Source organism: Lonchura striata, chromosome 6 (assembly GCF_046129695.1).
Source record: "Lonchura striata isolate bLonStr1 chromosome 6, bLonStr1.mat, whole genome shotgun sequence".
NCBI classification, from domain to species: domain Eukaryota; kingdom Metazoa; phylum Chordata; class Aves; order Passeriformes; family Estrildidae; genus Lonchura; species Lonchura striata.
This window is the reverse complement of record NC_134608.1, coordinates 4,792,311-4,812,866: the sequence shown is the minus strand read 5'-3', so window position 1 is coordinate 4,812,866 and position 20,556 is coordinate 4,792,311. Positions and strand designations below refer to the sequence as shown.

Below are 20,556 nucleotides of genomic sequence, written 5' to 3'. Positions count from 1 at the left end.
TTCTAAAGACAAGATAAGATAATGTATAACTACCTACAGATAAAGGATAAGATAATAGATAACTATCTGTATTCCTTCTGTGAAAGGCACATGTGTTACCCTCTCTGTCCCTATTACTTTTGGCTAGAATCCACTTTTGCCTGTGAACAGTAATTCAAAGAAAGTCTGTTGTAGTGAGCTCAAAGTAAAAGGCTCAAAGTAACATTAAAAATCTTCTCTGAAGATACAACACATCACTTCAGGTGACAAATTTAACAACTGCTCAGACAGCAATGGCACATCAAGGCTCAAAAATATAAACCCAAAGGAAGTTTAATGCAAGACAATTTAGATTATTTTAATACAAATAAAACATCAAATACAAAAAAAAAATCAGGGAAGGACAGAATTTAACTATGAATACAGCAACCATGGTATGTATATGCTTTCAAACACACTGTGAAGCCTCACATATTAGAGAGCAGTCTGCCACCTCATTTTTAGCTTTTGCCACTTGTTATTTGCATTTAGTTAGCAAATAAACCATCATCTCTAGGTAACAGCACATACTAATCAAGTAGCAAAAAATTAACTGTGTAGGCCTGAAGCAGAGATCAATAGGATGTTCCTCTACCTTTTAGTGCTCTGAGGTTCATCATCCTCACTGCCTTTCCAGCCCTGCCCCTGCTAGGACAAATGAAGCTCCTGGAATGCTGAGTGGGTTACAGCTCATGAGGCCAAATCTCTACTGTCACTTCCTCAGCCACATATCCAGGATGTCATCCTGCATTTGAAGGACTGTGCCCCTAAAACATGGGAATGCCCCAATGAGTGGTGGATAGGACTGGATCTTGTGAGACCACTGAAGCTGTGAGGAAGTGGAGAAAAGCTAAAAAAGAAGGTCTGAGCTTTAAAGAAGGGATTTTGTAAGGATTTGCCACAGGAAACACAGCCACCTTTACTGCACACATGCACTTTTCAGCTGAACGTGTCACTTTAATGCACCAGTTCTGTGATGTTAGGCAGGACAGTGAGATAGGTAAGTTTATTTTCCCAGGTTTCAGTTTGCTCTTTCTAACTAGGCACAGGAAAAATCCTTTCAGCTCACCTGGGACAGATCCTCTGCGGGTGGTGTCATTCTGCAGCATGGCTGGGCTGCTGGCAGGGCAGGATTTGAGCCTGGCTGTGACTCCAGTTCAGCCAAAAGCATTGGACTAGGACTTGTATCTGCATCTCCCAGAATTTCTGTTGAGAGAAAAAAATTCCTTCATGAGCTGGAGCCATAATCTCCTGGTCAACTTATGTGACAGAAAGTGCAGCCTTTCAAACTTCCAACAAGGGGACATGCAATGTTAAAGAGAATGATTTCCTCCTTACATGGCTCATTGTATACTCCTTAAATTGCTCTTGAGGGGATAAAAATGAAATAAGAAATACATGACTGTGGAAATTGAAAAAATAAATCAGCTTTATCATCTGCAGATTTCTAATGTGGCAGCATTTGAGAAAGCTTCAGAGCTGTACAGTTCATCATACCATTATGTGCTTAATGAGCTTTATCACACTTACTGAAAAGAAATTGGAAAAGCTTCTTCATTAAATGTTTCACTCCTGTATGAACTAAAAGAAACCTGAATATAGTCTCTTTTAAAGGGGCAACTTGCTCTCTAATCCAACATTTGTCATGGTTTTGCAGCCTCCAAGTGTGTAAAACATCTTTATGAAAAATGTACTGACAGCTCCTGAACTAACTTTAGCCTTCTGCTATCATACAGAGCCAAAGAATGAATTTTAAGCCTAATTAACTATAATAATTGGTTAATTAACTGTAATTATTGTTCACTTTAAGACTGCATGTGCCATATTTCATTTGCATGTTGGTTTTTATATCGCTGACTTTTAGCATTGAAAACAAGGATTTATAAATGACTGATCATCAAGATGCTGTTATGTATCCACATGAGCAACACCTGCTCCATCCTACAAATGGACACTGTGTAAAACAACCTACAGACACACAATCCCCAAAATTCCTACAGACTTCTGTGAGTGACTCATTCTGACAGAGGAAATGAGTATCCACTGCAAGGTTTCATGTGCAGAGATGCACACCCTGAAATATGTGAAGTCTGACACTCAGTGTAACTATTTAGAATTTACCCTGAAAATAATTACCAAATAAAATGATGGCCCATTATAGCATTGTAGCTGTTGTGGCTATCAGGAAATACCTGACTTGCATTGAAGGACAAGCAATCACATCCCAGTGCAGAGAGAAAAAAGGTTTGGAAGCAAATGGAAACAATCACAGATCATTCCTTTCACCCTTCACCTGACCCTCCCTCCAAAACCAGATTGTTTTCTGTTCAGTGTTGACTTCAGTAACAAAAGGACTTAGAAACAAGGATTTCTGTTCCTCCTTGGTATAAAAACAACCTTTGTCTTGAAAGCAGATCCAAGCTTTTATACAATGCTGTTTCCTTAGCAATGCAGCAAATTACTGTGCTGTGTTCAGAGGTGGGGAGGGAGGGAAGCTAAATTAAAAATCATCAGAATGCAAAAGAACTCAGTCTGGGATTATAAAGATTATGTAAAAGGACAGGACACTGCCTTATGGTAGTTAGTGCAGGGCACTTGCCTCCTTTCAAAAATATGCTGCAATAAAGACTAAAAAACAACACTACAAGATTTAGAAATAAGCTTAAAAATCAGTAGAGAAACACATTGCTGGTGGATTATCATCACATGCAGGAGCTGGTTTGAAAAGTGTTAAGAAATTTACAGGACAGCTAAAAGGCGTCCTAAATTGAATTAAATACATTTAAAAAAATATTTTTAAAGATACAAGGAGATACAACCCTGTTGTGCCAGATACAGCCATGGACAGTCAGAAGGACAGACAGACACAGGGACAGGTTCTGCCATTAACAGGGATCTTCCAACTCCATGGTCCTGAGCACCACTACAGACTTACAGAAACAGAGAAATCCCAGAATGGTTTGAGATGGAAAAGACCTTAATCCTCATCCTGTTCCATCCCTCTGCCATGGGCAGGGACATCTTCCACTATCCCAATCCCAACCAAGCAGGACTGGAACACTGCCAGGGATCCAGGGGCAGCCACAGCTTCTCTGCCAGGGCCTCAGCATCCTCACAGGGAAGAGTTTCTTCACCACATTTAATCTAAATCTCTCCTCTTGGGAAGAGTTTCCTTACCACATTTAATCTAAATCTCTCCTCTTCAGTTAAAACCATTTCCCTTGTCCTGCACTATCTGCAGATGATCTGATCACTGATTTATTGCTACATCAGTGTCCTTAGTGCTGACTGACCTCTACCAACACAGAGTCAAACAAGTGACTAGGAAAAATCTCTTATCTCAGGAAACCTCATGCAACCAATTTCCAAACAACCTTCAACAAACTACTTTAAAAGAAGAGTTTGATAATATATAAAGTACCAGAACATATTTTCAAGACTGACACTGGTGTAGTTGTCCAAAATGTTAGGTCACAGCTGGTTTAAAAGGTTACTCTCTGTGTGACCAGTTCAAATGTTAATCACTTCAAAACCAAGCAAATATTTTATTTTCTTCAAAATTGTTTTTGCTATGTGTTAAACACATTTAATTTCAATGCACTTCCTACTGGTCAAGGGTTAATAATGTGAGATAAGCTTCTCTTGTCGAATTCATAAATGTGAAAATTAAAAGGACAGAAAGCCAGCTGTTTGATCACTTTAATTTACACAACTTTTGATGAATCAGTGCAACCACGTTTGTGTTGCAACAGCTTAGTAATTATTTCAGTTTAGTTTAAACATATTTAAAACTACAGTCAACAAAATAAAGACTTTCTGCATGCTTGCATCAGCTACATTAAACAATTATAGAAGCACATTTTCAGATAACACAGAACCTGCGATAAAAAATAAGGAAGAGAAAGGATGGAACACTGCTTTCAGCACTACTCAACTGAAATAAAATAATTTCCCTGCTTTACCAACAGCAGCTCCCTGCTTTGTACAAGATGTTTGTGCCTCTGCTATCCATCTGGGAAAAAAATAAATTTCCATATCATTAGAGGAATATATGAAGCTAATATATATTGCATTTATGAGCCACTGCAGTAGCACCATGATGGAGTGACAAAAGCAAAGAGGAGCAGTGCTGAGCAAGGGGACAGAGAAAAGCAGCTTGCAGTGCTCGTGCTAACACTTGTCCAATGGAAACTGCCTCCATCTGTTACTCAGAACTGAATTTGACTTAAAAAGATAAGATACACACTTCACAAGTTAACTTTTGTACAGGCAAGTGGGTATTTGCCATGATTTTTATTCCAATTGTAGGAAATTGCTAAAAAGAGTGAAGACAAGACTTGAATTAAATCCAGTTCTTGAAAGAGGAACACTAATAATTTCATTGTAGGAATTGCCTGTAAATATTGGATTTTGAATGTATGGTCAGAAATTATTTCAGATTCCGTTATGGAAAATGCTCAGAATTCACCTGAATATCCTAGAGAAGAAATAAAGATCTAATTGTACCTCCAATTTGGGCAAGCTGCCCTGGAGATGCAGAACGGAGACCCTGGCGTGGTCTGTTCCTAGAGCTCTGAGCAGATGGATGCTCCATAAAAATGCAATTTCCCATCAGGATTCTCTCCTGTGCTCTGGACAGCCTTGGCCTCTGACCTTCACTGACCTCCCCAATGCTGCCATCAGAATCCTGCAGAGAACATCAAAACCACAGCACATATAAAACCACAGCAAGTCTTTCAAACGCAGGCACTGTTTTCTAATTACATTAACCCTGAAAGCATTTCTAAACTTAAGTTTATTCTATTTGCATTGGATGAAGAAAACAAGCCATGGAGATATCATCTGGGTTTGAAATTAAGATCTACACTTATCAGAAGGACAGAAAAAAAAAAACTTGCAGCCAAAATTCATTTATTTTGTTAGTGGTATCTCTACATGATCAGAACCTATGTTACATTTTTAGCACATGAAGCCTTGGCTATTACAGATTTGGCCACTGTTGACTGCCTGACCTTGAAACACTGGCAGCATCTAAAAGCTATTGACTCTCTGCACTGCATGTCAGATAAAAGCTTCAATTTTCAAGTAGGTTTGGAAGGCACTAAAAATAGGGATGGTTCCCTGGATCCTGACTTGTAAAGCTGCAGGTTAAACCTAGCTTGGTTCCATGTCAGAAAATAGGTGGAATACACACAACATACACACACACACACACACACACGTGTGCACAGTATCACTCTCAGGCCACACAGGGAACATCCAGGAGAATGCTGATTCTCCTCTGAAGGAGAAGAAACACCTGCACACACCTTGACAGAATCTGGGAGGAGTTTATGAATGCCTTGGATGGACAGACTGAGTGGACTGTGACTATGGGAAAGGGAAAAAGCAAAGCAGAGCTGCATTTATAACTGGCAGTGCTGATGAGAAAATGTCACTGCAATTACAGGCAGACATGGGAGTTAACACTGGAAAAAGCTTTTCACTAAATCCAGCCACCAGAGCTCATTAGCAAAAAAAAGACAGACAAAGGAACAGCCAAGGAGCTGAGTCAAGTTGGTAATTATTTAGACTAAACTGACCAAGACAGAAGGAAGAAACTGCATATGCATCAGTAGCATCACAAAAAAGATCTGCTGTAAATAAATGTGTTCACCAACCATTGCTGCAACATTCAAAGTTCATTTCCTTCAAACATTCCTCCAGCTATGTCAGTTAGAATGAACACCAAACAGTCCAAACTGCTATTTTCCAACACAGAAATAACTCAAGATGTGTGACAAAAAAAAAACTGTGATGCAGATAATTACATTTTTCTGTGAGTCTCTTTTTTTCCTGCCAACTGAATAGGAATTTTTGAGGTTTTGTTCCAAGATCAGTATCAACAGCATATGCAAAGTACATGCAAACACTTCCTGAGTTGTTCTTCATAGCTCCCTAAAATACTCCTGTGGCTGTTAAATGCAGTGTATTTGTACTGTTGAACATTCCACCTGTATTGCTGAAGTGACAGAAAATTCCCTGTCCTCCAAGTGACATGGGGACAGTCACATACTTGGAAAATCAGGTACATATGATGTCCAGTTTGTTTATAACACTGAGACTTCAGTGTTTCTTAGAAGAGTTTTACACAAGAATGAAGCCAACAGAAGTGGGATCACTTGCAGCAGGGGATAAAGTGTATGAAGCTGTTCTAAAGCCAACAGGAAGAATAAATTTGGGATATTTTATCTACTTTTGAGTAGGAAAGAATCACTTCAAAACTACTGTACTGGAAAGCCAAGGTCTGTAAGTTACCTCAGAGTGGTCTATTCTTTCTTGTACATAAACAGGTGCTTGATTTAATTTGGTTAAAAGAGCCAGGACAGGATCCCTGTGACAGCCTTTATCCATTCTTCTCACCACCTGCCCTTCACTTGGAGGATCATAATCCTAGAACAAAGAAACAAATAAAAAAAAATCCACATAATACATGCTCCAAAATTGTTTTTTGGTAGGAATTTGAATCATTCTTACTTTAGTTCACAACTAAGCTTTTTTTAACAGTAAATTTCCACACTGAAAAATTATGTCATGTAAATTCAAGCATTTAAAAATAAGCAAACAGATGACACACTGCTTTCTTTTACCCACATACATGACATTCTTTATTTGATACGAAAGACTGCAATACTTAAAGAGGAACCAGGCCCTTCAGGTCTCCAAAGATCAGGGAAATAGTTAAATCCTCACACATCCTTTGCTAGCAACAATCTGGCTGCAGAGCTGCTCTCACCAGCAAGGAATTACCTTCCTCAACCAAACAGCCTGGACTGAGGATGGAGAAATACTAGAAAAAGCTGCAATCCAGCTGATAAAGAGAGGGAAGAACATCTCAGCAGGCCAATGTTCCTCTGATGAAGAAATTTTAATTTAAGTTCAACTGTTATCAGAGTTTTAAGCCCAGAGTTTAGGGGAGAAGTGTGGCTGACAGAGGAGGCACCTAAAGATCTGCCAGTCCAGGACAGTCTCACAACTGTGGTGGTTGCTTTTGGGGGGTCCTGTGCAGAGCCAGGAGCTGGACTTGATCATTCTTGTGGGTCCCTTGCAGCTGGGGATGTTCTCTGATGCTATGACCTGAATGAAATCATGGGTGCTCATGGCAACCTCTGTACAGGGAGGTGTGCCCAAGAGTGTGCAGAAATGGATAGGAAGGATAGGCTGGAGAAGAGGACTCCTGCTGCAGAACATTAAACTTGCCTTGTGGAGCTTGGAAGGGACCTCTGGAAGTTGTCTAGCCCAACCCAACTGTCCAAGGCAGCCCTTCTTCCAGTGCTTGGCCACTCCACAGTAAAAACATCTCTTATGTTTCAACCAAATTTCCTGAATTTCATCCTGTGTCCAACTCCCTCTCATCTTTCACTGGCTCTTTCTTCCTTCTTTCCACCACATATTTATATATTGGTAAGGTTCCCCCAGAACTTTCTCTTCCCCACAATGTCTCCTGTAATTCATGTCACAGCTACATCTCACCAAGAGGCTTTACACAAAGTCAGAGAGGGACTAAGTCCAGGCATTTGAGGAATAGCAAAAGAGAAAGGGAATGGAGAATATCTTGACCTGGGAGGCTTCCAGAACCATGGACTACAGCAGACATTGGATAAGAAACTATTCTGATGTTTTAAGCAGCCTTTACTAACTCCAGCCTCAGCTAACCCACTTTAATAATTTAATCATGCAAGCAATTAAAAGATGGCTCAAAGCTGCAACAGCTCAGAGCATAGCAATCAATCTTCTATTCTGTTTAAGATGCCTTAAAACTAGAAACAATAAAGAAATGAAAGTGCATAATAGCTCTCATCTACAGAAGTATATGAATACTTCTGAATATGAACTTTTTAAAAACATAGATTAGTCTGAATAATGTGTTTTTTTTTTTCCTTTGGTGTTCTGAAATTCCAACACTCTTTGTGAGTATGCAGTTTAAAAGTGTGAATTTAGAAAGCTGCTGGGGGAAAATGTTTAAAGCAGATCCAATTTAGCAGGATGCCCAAGGTGGAACCTGCAATATCTGTGATTCTTTATGAAAGAGTTCCTTACCATTTCATTGGCATCTCGGAGAGTACTGGATAAGCTCTCAGTGAAGTTTGGAAGACACAATCCTCCTTCTGCTACGGCTGAAAAATATTTTATGTTACAATTATTAAAAACATTCAAGTTACATGACAGAAAATCCAAGCCACATTCTTTAAGCACAACACTCTGCTTTAGTAAATTTGGAAATTCCTACTGCTGGATGTCTATTATAAAGACATATTTTCATATTTCTTTTCATATTCCTTACACTTTGCTTTCAATAGCAACTTAGTACCACATGGTACTTAAGAAAGACAAGCCCCAATTATTTTCCAAGTTGATCTCATGACAAAAGAGCAGATTGGCTCTTTTTTCTTTAATAAACAGCAGCATTTTGTTCAGCGACGGGAAAAAGAACAACGAGGTCTTGTCAATCTTCACAAACTGCAATTTAATGCTTGCAGCTTTGCAAAAATAAGAAATAATTCAAATTCTAATGTCCACAGCTGGTTACCTGCTGCAGGCAGTGGATGTCCATAGGGGAAGATCACCTCCCCTTCTGAGAGGGGTCTGTCCGTGGTCTCAGTCCCTGTGGGGGTGAGGCTGCTCTCCTGGCTGGACACCCCAGAGCTCACCGTGGGCACAGGTGATGGCACCAGGGCAGGGCAGGGAAGGGGCTCAAAGGGCCTCCCTGGCAGCTGCTGAGATGGGGAAACCAAGGCCTCTGGCTCCTCATCATTGGCCACTGACATCTCCCTGCAAGGACAGAATGTGCTCTGTGAAAACACCAAGATACACTCAACAGTGCAGACCAACACCTTAATTCAATACTGAAAAGAAACTAATTCTAGTTCTTTACTGAAAAGAACTAATTCTGAAAAGAAACTAATTTGGAACTATTTTTTCCAATGCAAGAGCACAGCACTTTACAGAATAGTTCAAGAGTTTACATGGTTAAATAATGTTATGTGTGAGTTTCTGGTTATAACTAAAATTACATGTATATTCCCATATACCATGTGTATATATACCCATATTGCCATCTGTATTAAAATTACCATGTGTATTCCCAAGGAGGTAACACAAAAATTTAAATGCTAATAACACAATATTTCACTGTCACTCTATGTGTTACTGAAAAGTGTAGGAATACAATTTTCCTAAGTACAGTGTTCAGCAGGGCAAAGAATAAGGGCTGATAAACCCTGAGAAAGGCCCTGATTTCATATTTTTCTCTTAACTGCCCTTCAAGCAATTAAAAAAAATGAAAACCCAATCCTGGCTTATCTCAAATGTCTCCTGATACATACATTAAGCATTTCTTTCTGCTGACTTTTTAAGCATATATGTAGAAAGAATACAGGTATTTCAGTTTTTAAGAAATTGTGTAGCCTCTTGAACTCACACAGTCTTAGGACAGAATGGTTCTTCAGGGACAGGACTGGGGTTCTCTTCTTCCAGAGGAAGTTCTGCACCATCCCATGGGTTTGGAAGCTTTGGACTTTGCCTTTGTTCAGCCTGGGAGCCCCATTCTGAGGCAGGAGGGCTGGGGGTGGCTGCTGGGGGAGGGGTGGTCACAGGGGTGACCACAGGAGTGACCACAGGAGTGACCACAGGGCCTGTGGCAGCTGCAATCTCAACTCCTGCACGTAGAAAACCAAATTTCAGATCAGAAAGAAAAGGAGGAAGTGTATCTGAGACAGAGAGAGTCAAGTTCTACCAAGCACTTTCAGTTTTGTGATACTTTTTGATAGTTATAAAGACTAGATAAAGAATTGCTTCTTTTAAGTACTGTGCTGGCAGCTGAAGAAGATAGAATAAAACCTCAATTTCTTCCTCAAGGGAGACTGCTCTGCATTTTAAAAAAATCAAGCTGCTTTACTTGAAGAGTGTACATTTGATTAAATTAACATTACAAGCACAGGAAGGAGCAAAAGACAGCTATTTTTCTGATGTGAGAAATTGTGGAGGGGTTGGGAGGGGTGGAAATCACACAGACCATAGAAATGTGCATTAATTTTGAAAATAGAACTGTTACCAAATAAAAGATGTTTGCTTTCTATATAAATTAGCCCATAAATTTTTGTAGAACATGAGTTTCCACTTGAATTATAGCCTCAAGAATATTTATCTTGAGAGATAACATTTCTTTGAAGAAGAAAATTAAAGGCAGTAGATTAAAGCATATTTGCTACTGCTAAACTTCAATTATTATTTTCAATACCTGTTTCTTTAATTTTTTCATGTCCACGAACATCCCCACTCATCTCTGGAGGAGATGGAGATGAATCTGGAGTTTTGACCTGAGGCAATTCTTTTTCTGAAGGTGGTGTTGGTGGTGGTGTGGCCTGGGGTGTTGGCACTGGAGTAGGCAAAGGAGCCTCCTGGGGGGAAGAAAAATCATAACCACAGTTGGGATCTCTGTGCAGAATTCCTGCCTGCCCAGAGAGGGAAAGGCAGCTCATCACAGAACAGGAACAGCTGCTGCTTCCATGCATCTAACTCCTCCAGGAAGCTGCACCAGGACAAAATTCATTAAAACCAGTGAATTAAGCATTAAAATGATTAAATTGGGAAATCATTATGTATAGAACAGACCAGACCATTTCAGTTGGAAGGGAACTACAATTATCATCCAGTCCAATTGTCTGACCAATACAGGGATGACCAAAAGCTGGAATTTGTTGTTGAAGTCATGTCTCTAAAATACTGACAGGTTTGGGATACCAACTCTTAGAACCCTGGATGCTGAGAATTTTAAACTTTCTGGGTTAAAAGGCACAGACCCACAAGAAAATACTGTATTTGACCTGAAGACATGGAGAAGGCTTCCAAAATTGATTGATAGCAATGGGATTATGGGTGTGCAGCTTGAATAAAAGTGGAAAACTTAAGAGCTTAAAGTTTTAGAATATAGTAATATATATAAAGCAAGATAGTCGTTTTAAGGCTATTTGTTCTTCTTCATCTTCTTCATGAGTTTGGGTGGTTTTATCTATTAGTTAGAAAAGTCTGCATTGCTGACTTCAGGTGATTAGTTACTGAGTTAAAGGTGAAAATAATTTAGGTGTCATTTCTTAATTAGATAGTTTAGCCTTAAAAACCTTGTAAAAAAAGATAATTAACCATTTTGTAGCTTGTAAGTAGAATGCTGTAGAACTCACAGCTTGTAAGAGTGTGATATAAGTAAGAAATAATAAACATTTGAGTCTGAACGGAAAATATTGTCTGAAGTGCTTCCAATCCCAACCTTAACAGAGGCAAAAAAACCCCAAAAACCAACATTTAATGGTACCAACCACCTCTCCAGGAGGCCTATCCCATGCTTAACCACACTCTTGGTAAAGAAATGCTTCCTAATGTCCAGTCTACATATGAATTCTATTATTATATGGATTTTAATCAAGCATTTGAGACAATTTTAAACAGGAAAATACTTCATAACATGGATAAAACTGAGTCATAAAATTGATTTTATGGTAAGAAGAACCAGCTAAAAAGAAGATTACAAACAAAGTAATACCAAGACAGCAAAGCACTTAAAGAAGCACAAACAGAACTGGGATATTCCTTAAAAAGATGACAGCAATGGACATAAATCTGACAAGCAAATATGATGGCTGTTGCTAGACCTGCTGTGGAGGAATATGCTGGACCTTTGCAAGTTTCTTCCAGACTTTTTTTCTGAAATTTCATTAAAAAAAAACCAAAAAAACAAAAACAAAAACAAACAAACAAACCCACTAAAAAAACCAACAAAAAAAAACCAAGGCAATGAGGCTATGGGAAGACTTCCAACTAGTTTCTAAAGAGTATGTCCTCACGCTGATGATTTTTATTAAAATTTCTCATGGGAAGTGGAACCTGCAGGAACATTTGGCAGCTCAAAGCCAATTGTGTGACATTGTGAACACCAATGAACTCAGTAACAGCTGAAATTCAGTTCTAGATAGGAAAATTCACAGTGGGAAGGGAGAAAACAAGAATGCATAAACTACATATTCAGGAACTTCTGCTATGAGCTGTGTAGAAATGGAAAAAGAAGAATTCAAAAACTTTGCTAGCTATCCTTTAACTTGTGCTATCATGCTACAAAATGTGGAAAGACTTTCAAAAACATAATTAGCTTCCTGGGATTCCAATAAAGGCAGGAGAGAATCACTACTACAGCTCAAGGCATTGAGGAAACCCCATCCTGGAGACCACACTATTATTAAAAATATCAATTAGCATTTTTAGTGTGTTACCTGTGCTTGAAACCAAGCTAAACTGGAAAACATCAAAGTGCTGCCCAACAGCAAGAGTCAAAAAATGGATGATTACTTTTTTTGAGGCTAATCAAAAAAAGGCCAGAGATGAGAAAACTCATCTCTTTAAGTGCACAAACATACATAGCAAGGAAAACCCAACCACTTCAGCTAAAGGATATTTCAGTTTAAGCTGACAGAGAAAGAAAAGGGAGATCAGTAAACGTAGAAAGGACAACAGAAGATGTTTCTGAGCATCAGAAGAACAAGCTGAGAGGAACATCAGGCCCTCCTCAATCTATAATGGAGTGGAAAAGATGCTGGGGGGCCGAGGTTGAGCCCTCAGCAGTGAAACCTTTACTTTTGCCTATATCACCTCTTAGTCCCTTGCAGCAGGCAGGAGGAGATGTTTCAGGCTAACTGCACTGCAGCAGAACAGAATGACTGATCCCTCTTTCAACAAAGCCTTCCATAGCTGGATTTCCAAGCACAGCAATTTCCACAAGCATCCCAAAGACATTACACAACCCGAGATTGCAGCATAGTCACGTTGTTATCAAAGTAAGAGCCAGCTGTCATTTGATTATCAAAGGGAACACAGGAAATTATCTTGTATTACAGGAAGCTCTACTCGTCAATTAAGCATTTATTCAAAACTACTGAAGTCAAAACTCAGAAAGAATTAATAGTCATTTTAACAGATATTAAAGAATGGCTGCAAGCCCACAAGACCAAAAATAATATTGCTCTCAGCTTCCATTCCTTATGAGGAAATTAATTTCTTCATCTCTCATTTGTTTGCAAGAAAGCAGAATAACTATTTCTGGTTCAAAATAATATGAGCTATCTTTCAACAACATGAAATTAAGTACCAAGTCCATCAGAACTTCAGCAGAAAAGCTTGAATAAAATAGATCTTACCATCACTGAGGTTGTGCTGGGAGGAAGAGGATCAGGAACTGCTCTCTGAGCCTGGTTGTCTCCCAGCATGGTTGCAATGGTTTCACTGAGAGCTTCCTTCACAAAATGATTTATCATTTCTGAGTCCACAGGGACACCAGCATTGACAAAGAGCTGAAATCCTCCACCACCTGCAGCTTCAACTGAAAATGAAGGAATGTGAAGCACACAGCCAGGTCTCACTTCCTAAAATCCATGTACTGTACTGCAGCCACTCACTGTCTATGGAATTGTAAACATTCCTTTGCAAAAAGTGATTTTTTTAACCTTCCAGATAAACAACAGTAAAGAAACAAATCGGGAGCATAAAAAAAAGGCAACAGCAAAGGGCAGTGACACCTCAGGAGAAATGCTTTTCTCTTCATTCTCACACACTCACGAGAAGTAACTTTTGATATATCTATTTAAAAAAGGCAAACAAACATTACAGGCTCAGCAAAATGCCAAGTGTGATTTAGGTGGCCAATAACAGAAGGTGATTTGTACAGTGCTGTTATTCTAAGTCTTCTTTTTCTTTTAAATAATTTCTTTCAATGGCCTTGTAACAGTGGCTCTATCTCCACATAAATTCAGGTGTGCACTTCTGCTTTTCACAGTTTCACTGGTTCAGGATTATCCACCTTTAGGCTGAGGCAACAGCCACCTACACAGCTTGTTAAAATTAGCCAAAAATTGACATAACCCATCTGCAGAGAACAATAATTCCTACTTACCAATGCCAGGGGTTACAGTCTCACTGTCTTCACTCTTTATGGAGCTGCTAATGCTGGGCATCCTTTCTGTCTGAGCTGGGCACATCTCACTGATGATTTTTGCCATTACTTCTTGTTCCACCCTGGCAGAATAAAACCCATTTAAGTATCAGCAAACACCAAGACACCTAAAAGCACACAAAAGAGCATTCTTGACATAAAATGCAAGGCAGCTCAAAGGAAAATGGATAAGGGAATGGAGGTGAGAAAAAAAGGGGAGGATAATTAGGGAATCATTCCTTCTTCCATATATATTTTTTGCCACTTTGTTACATTGCAACTCACCAATTTATCAACTTGTTTTCTATAGTTTCTCTCCTTTGAATCAGTTCATCCAAAATATCAGCAGGCTGCTGAGGAACAGAAGCCACTGGAGGAAACACAGGACCATTGTATTGTGGTGAGGCAACTTTAAACTGGCCATTAAGCTCCAGAAGAGGCTCAAGGATTTCTGGAATTTCATCCTTCTCCTCTTCCTGATCCTAATAAATAAGCAGTAAATAAAGTTATGGAACATTTCTGGAAGGTAATGTCATTGAAGTAGCTGTCAGGTTTTTGCTTTAAGAATAAAATCCACATTTATGGATGTATGACAGCACACAAACCACATTCTCCCTCCTCAGTGTGTTGTAGTTAATTGATACAACTCTAAGCTTAGCAAATCATAAATCTGTAGAGGTATAAAGCCATAGGAACTGCTCAGTAAAACATGATTTGGCTCATATTTTCTGCCTGTGCAGCACAGGGCAGGGAGCCAGTGGCAATGCTAATACTTTAAAAATTTACTTGTGACCTACATCAGGTTTCTTTAATGTCACCCCAGAAATGTTCCTGCTCTAAACAAAAAACTTTAGGAAACTTTCTACAGTTACTTGTTGGGTTAGGGGGCTGTTTGTTTGTGTTGGGTTTTGGTTGTTTTTCTTAAAATAAATCAAAATCGTTGTTTAAAGTCTCCAGTCTGAACAGACAAATTCACAAAAGTTAACGAGCATGTAGTCAATCAAAACTCTAATGAACTTGCCAGCACTGAAAACTAGACATTAATAGTTTCACATATGGCACACTTGTGTTTACACTTCCATTAACTTCAGCTGCTGAAAGGTAGAAGGTATTTCTGGGCAGTAATTCAGACAACCCTCACAGACATCTTGATTTTAATGTTAAAGTTCTATTCCTAAAATTTAGAGAAGTGACATGGTGAGTTAAAATATTTGGGTTTTCCCAAAGATGCCTCCTTCCTTTTCCCCTGGAGCACAAACACAGCACCAAGTCCCAAAAAAACAGGCACTAAGCCAAAAAAATATTGTAATGTTTCCTGATGAATGAGAACCTGCAACCTTCACTTCTAATATTAAAAACAAATGTCTCTAATAGTAATATGACTCTCTAAGAAGAAAATTTGGCATGCCAAATGAAAGAGATGAGGAGCTGAGCCCTAAATTACCAGTGACAAATATGTGATGGTGCATAGAAGTTCACTGTAAATCCATATTTACTAAGATTAATCTCCAACACAGTGAAAGGAGAAAAAAGCCTCCTTTTCCCTTATATAAATTAAACATACTTTTAACCCATAAAATACGTGTCTTTAAATTTTTTTTTCATATTATCTATGAAAAAGAAAAAAGTGAAAAAGTGAAAAGAAAAAAAAAAAGTGAAAAGAGAAAGAACAGAGAAAGGGGAAAAAAAAAGTAACACTTCCCTGTATCCTTTCCCACCTCAGCATTAAAACTTCTCATACCTTAACACATCTTAAAACTGTAGAGTCAGAGAGGTCCCTGATGGGTATTACACAAAGAACTACTGGGTCTTGAAATAGTGATAATCTTCAAAAAAGGGAGAAAGCAGAATAAGTGTATTTGGGTGACAAAGAAAGATTTTTAAAGCATTCTAGGCATAGAAATGAGCAGAGAAGTTGAAGTCAGAAGTTCCTGGGTGCCTTGCAAGCTGCTCAGCAGCTTGAGCTGTTGGGGTATGTGTATTGAGAACAAGAATTCATTCTGACAGCAAATGTAAAGATGTCTTTGTCCAGCATTTCATTATGTATTTTCCTGTGCCTGCATTACTCTATAAATTTTCTTTGATGTTGCCTATTTAATACCTCTGAAAGTATGCAAAATACAAACATCTGGGTTAAATAAAGCAAGTGCATACAATACATCTTACATCTATTTAGTAACTCTGACAAACTTTTGCAGCTCTACTGCATTTCTAAAGTGTTTTATATTTTACAGCACACAAATCCATAACAATGCACAAAATCATATTCATTTGGGGGTGATATATTATCTCTGCTGAAATAAAAAAAATGTAATAGTCAGTATTTAATTATACAGATTGAACTTGAACATATATCAACTTATAGACCAATCCTGAATACTCTGCACTCAATTCTGCATTTTGCTTCCCTGGAGGCTGTTGAAAATATCTCTATCACAACCCCCAATCAAAATATGGCATAAATTAGAAAGTCTTTCAGATATGATTGGAATATTAATCACTGCACTTTTTTATAAAGTATCAAGCCAAAATTCTACTTCCCAAATTACATTCAGATAATTAAAAAAAAGAGTTTGAAATTATTAGATGTTATAGGTTAGTTTTGTTCCATTACCAAACATGTACATGCAGAGTCTTATTAAAGCCTCCTGAAATTTAAGCCATGAATTTCTTCTTGATGGATTTCTAAAGCAATTCTCAGGAGCAAGGTCAGGTTGCCTTGCAGGTGTCACCTGTGAGCTCTTGTCTGAAGAGAAGCGTAAAAATATCAATGTCCTGCCCAAGAGCATCAATGGGAAATGAGGGCTGAGGAAAATACATTTACATTTATAATACCTGAGCCCTGCAGGTTCCACATTTTGCTGTGGCATTCAAACTGGAAGCAAAAATTCTGAGAAAAAAAATCCCCTACCTTGCAATTAGGGCATATTCAGAGAGAGCAAAAAGTGCATTTAATCTGAAATCCCAGGGAGTTTGCTAAAGGAACTGCAGGATGTGGCTGCTTGTAAGAATTTGAGAGCAGACTCAATAAATCTGAGAAAGTTGTGTGAGCTGAGCAACACAAGCTTCTCACTCTGAAATAATCCCAGAATGGTTTGGGTGGGAAAGGACCTCAAAGACCATTTTGTCCCAGACCCCTGCCATGGGCAGGGACACTTCCAGCAGACCAGGCTGCCCCAAGCCCTGTCCAGCCTGGCCTGGGATACTGCCAGAAAAAACAAACACAGAAAAACATAACAGAAACAAACAAAAAAGGAAGATATTTCACACAAATACTTATCTCCCTCAGTTCTAACAGAATTAAGCTTTCATAATAAAAGGGGAGTGGGGAGAAGACAACAAAAGCTATTTTTTTCTATAGCATTTTATGCACATACTTTCATGAATCTGAAGACTCTTTAATAACAATAACTTTGCTTTCTTTTGATGTCGTAAATACCCCTGCCACTCCAGAGATTGATTTTATGCTTCCCCATTGTGTTTGCCTTGCACATTTTTAAGAACATTGTCTGTGTGGTCATAGGCCAGACATATGTTTCACTTGGAACATTTTTGGTATTGTGGTTAAAATACATCCTATTGCCAAAACTAAAAGATAAAAGCAATCCAGGAAAAGAAAAAAGAAAAGATGAGTAACTGTTATTCAAATAATAAAAATGTAACATTACAGCATTTTTTGATAGTTCCTAAAATTATTTCTTTAAAGCTTTTTTCTTGTGCTAACAGAAGAACAGTGTCTACAGAGATTTAACTCCTCCCCTCCAGTAACACAAGGTAATTTTGAAACTATAAATGAATCAAGCATTTACACACTTTTGGTAGACAAACCATCAAATTAGGGCTGTTTTAACAGACTGATAATGTTAGATATATTTTTAAAATGAGTTAATAATTTATCTGTAAGCACTAGGGCTAATATCTGATGTACACACTAATCCTGGGATCAGGAATACATAGAAGTAAAAAGAATACATTTTTGGGTAGATTTTGATTACACATAATAAGTTTTGCTCAGTAAAGTGAAATACAGGCTGGTTCACCAGCCTTGTGTTTCTCAGAACCCCCCAGACAAAAGAAAGGATTTGCTACCTAAAAAAATGAAACTGTGAAAGAGGATCTCAAATAAACCTGTGTTACCATAAACAACAATACTGTCAAGAATTTCTTCTTAAGATCTAATTCTAACCCTGCCCTCTATCAGTTTGAAGCCATTCCCCCTTGTCCTGTCACTCCAGGCCCTTGTCCAAAGCCCCTTCCAGCCCCTTTAGGCACTGGAAGGTGCTCCAAGGTCTTCTCAGAACCTTCTCTTCTCCAGGATGAAGAACCCCAGCTCTCTCAGCCTGTCACTAAATTCACTACATGCAGAGTTTTAAATTGCAAAGTCCAATTGCTATAATCACTGCTGATTTTAGAGAAATACTTGTATTTCTAGTGAATTCTAACATATCCAAATTAAAGTTAATTTTTCAAAAGGTTCTGTACTCACCAACACACAGTAATTTCTAATATCCTCTATAACACTGTAAACAGTTCAGTATTGCTCAGAAAGTGCACTTTTAAAGCTGCTAGGAAAGCAAAATAGTTTCTTTACGCTGTGTTTCCAATTTTGACAGAATAACATAAAAATCATTAAAAGGAAAAGACACCTTTGCAATGGGATTACCTGTGTGACATCAGTAACATCAATGAAGTTAGCTCCTGGGAGCTTTGTGTCTTCCTCTTCACTGTGTATTTCTTCTGGAGCCTTACAAAGACAGATTGCAGTTGTTAGGTATTTCATTTTGGGGGGGTGGAAATGCATTAACAGGAAAACTTCATTACAAGAATCAACTAAATCACACCTTCCACTATCCCAGGGTGCTCCAAGCCCTGTCCAGCCTGGCCTGGGACACTTCCAGGGATGGGGCAGCCCCAGCTTCTGTGGGCAGCCTGTGCCTCAGCAGCCTCACAATCCAAGATTTCTTCTTGATATCCAATCTGAACCTACTCTCTGTCAGTTTGAAGCCATTCCCCCTTGTCCTTACTCCTGTAAATAGTCTCTCTCTTTCTTATAGGGTCCCTTCAGGTACTGGAAGGTCACCCCAAAGCCTTCTCTTCTCCAGACTCAACAATCCCAATTCTCCCAGCCTTTCCTCATAGGAGAGGAGCTCCATCTCTCTAATCAACTTGCTGGGATGGAATAATAGAATTTTAAATACAAATCACTATTTTTGTCCACAATCTCTGTCTGACTCAGTGAATACCATCACAGGACTCTGGAGGACCTAACTCCTGAAGTGAGGAAAATGGAATGTACAATACCCACACAAAAATAATCACTGCCTCACCAAGCCTTCTCACACCCTGTCCTGATCCCTCAGCACACAGCAGTTACCCTTAGAGCTGCACAAAAACCACCCCTGCTGCTCACATCAAGATTAAAAACACTTCTGAAAAGTTGTAGGGAAAGAGAAAAGAGTGGCCACTACACCACCACAGGCTCCTGGGGCTCAGTGCCCACACCACTGACCACTCCAGAAGAGCCAAGCAGCAGAGGGAGGGATGAGGAACATCCTCAGAGCACTGAAGCCAGTGAAAACAAGACAGGCATGGGCCAACAGGGATAATAATTCTTTACAGGATACATGAACACTGTTTTTCTTAAGCATTTTACCATGGTGGCAATTTAATCTTGGCAGAAGGCATCTTTCTACAATTTTTCATTTTCTTAAACAAATACCTTGTACTATAAATTCTTTAGAATAATTATTCATTTTTTCTAGAACTGTCTCATTTCTCTAACTAAAGAAAGACAATGAGAACTTTGCAGCAATTTAACATATTTTCCTTTTGAGCAAGTTTGAATTGCCAGACAATCAGTACCTGTATTACAGCATTGACAAGAGGGAGCAGAGGCTCAGAGCCTGGAGGAACAGGACTTACACTCCCACTGGCACTTGAAACACTGTCAATATCAACATTTGGTAATACCTAGGACAGAAAAAAAAAGCATCAATAAAAAAATCTGCATACTAGCTTAGCTATTATCATTGAACTTTTTAGATTTTTTTCTTCCACATGCTTCTGAGCCACTAAAATTCAGTGCTTGCCTTTTCTCATGCCTGTATCTGATATCAGTATTGGTTCTGAAAATCAAATTACTGTAATGTCAAAAATTAACACAAGAAATAGTCCCTCTCCTCTTGTAGTTGTAGTACCTGATTCTCCTGTTCTCTAATTTCCTGACACTGTCTTGCATGGAACAGAAGGTGAGTGTAACTGTACTAATTAACTAAAATAGTCAGAGCAGAGGTGTGTTGGACCTGCAAGTAGTTTAGAAAATTACAATATAGTTTGTAATCAAGGCACATCCATTACAGCATTAAAATGTGTTGTATTTCTGTTAAGAACAAAGATTTCAATGCTTCATTCCTCTGGGAAAAGAAAAATCACCTTAAATATTTAAGAACTGGATGAAATAACAGCAAAATGTCAGTGGGTGGAATGAAGTGACACAGCAAGGGAACAAAGCACAGAACACCCTA

The 20,556-nt window shown here is 38.7% G+C and overlaps 1 protein-coding gene across 3 annotated transcripts in view; it reads right to left on the bottom strand.

Annotated features, from left to right (window-relative positions):
* KIAA0586 (KIAA0586 ortholog) overlaps positions 1–20,556 on the bottom strand; it is a 69,535-nt gene that overhangs the window by 27,125 nt on the left and 21,854 nt on the right. Inside the window, exons 18-29 of one of the 3 annotated variants that reach the window (XM_077783908.1) lie at positions 19,895–20,002; positions 18,696–18,776; positions 14,318–14,514; positions 13,994–14,115; positions 13,242–13,423; positions 10,298–10,457; positions 9,479–9,716; positions 8,588–8,829; positions 8,098–8,174; positions 6,316–6,450; positions 4,525–4,705; positions 1,088–1,224 (exon numbers count right to left, since the gene is read on the bottom strand). In XM_077783908.1, the coding sequence (XP_077640034.1) occupies positions 1,088–1,224; positions 4,525–4,705; positions 6,316–6,450; positions 8,098–8,174; positions 8,588–8,829; positions 9,479–9,716; positions 10,298–10,457; positions 13,242–13,423; positions 13,994–14,115; positions 14,318–14,514; positions 18,696–18,776; positions 19,895–20,002 (1,860 nt within the window). The remainder of the gene's footprint in view (positions 1–1,087; positions 1,225–4,524; positions 4,706–6,315; positions 6,451–8,097; positions 8,175–8,587; positions 8,830–9,478; positions 9,717–10,297; positions 10,458–13,241; positions 13,424–13,993; positions 14,116–14,317; positions 14,515–18,695; positions 18,777–19,894; positions 20,003–20,556) is intronic. The other 2 variants (XM_077783909.1, XM_077783910.1) reach the window with 2 other exon arrangements.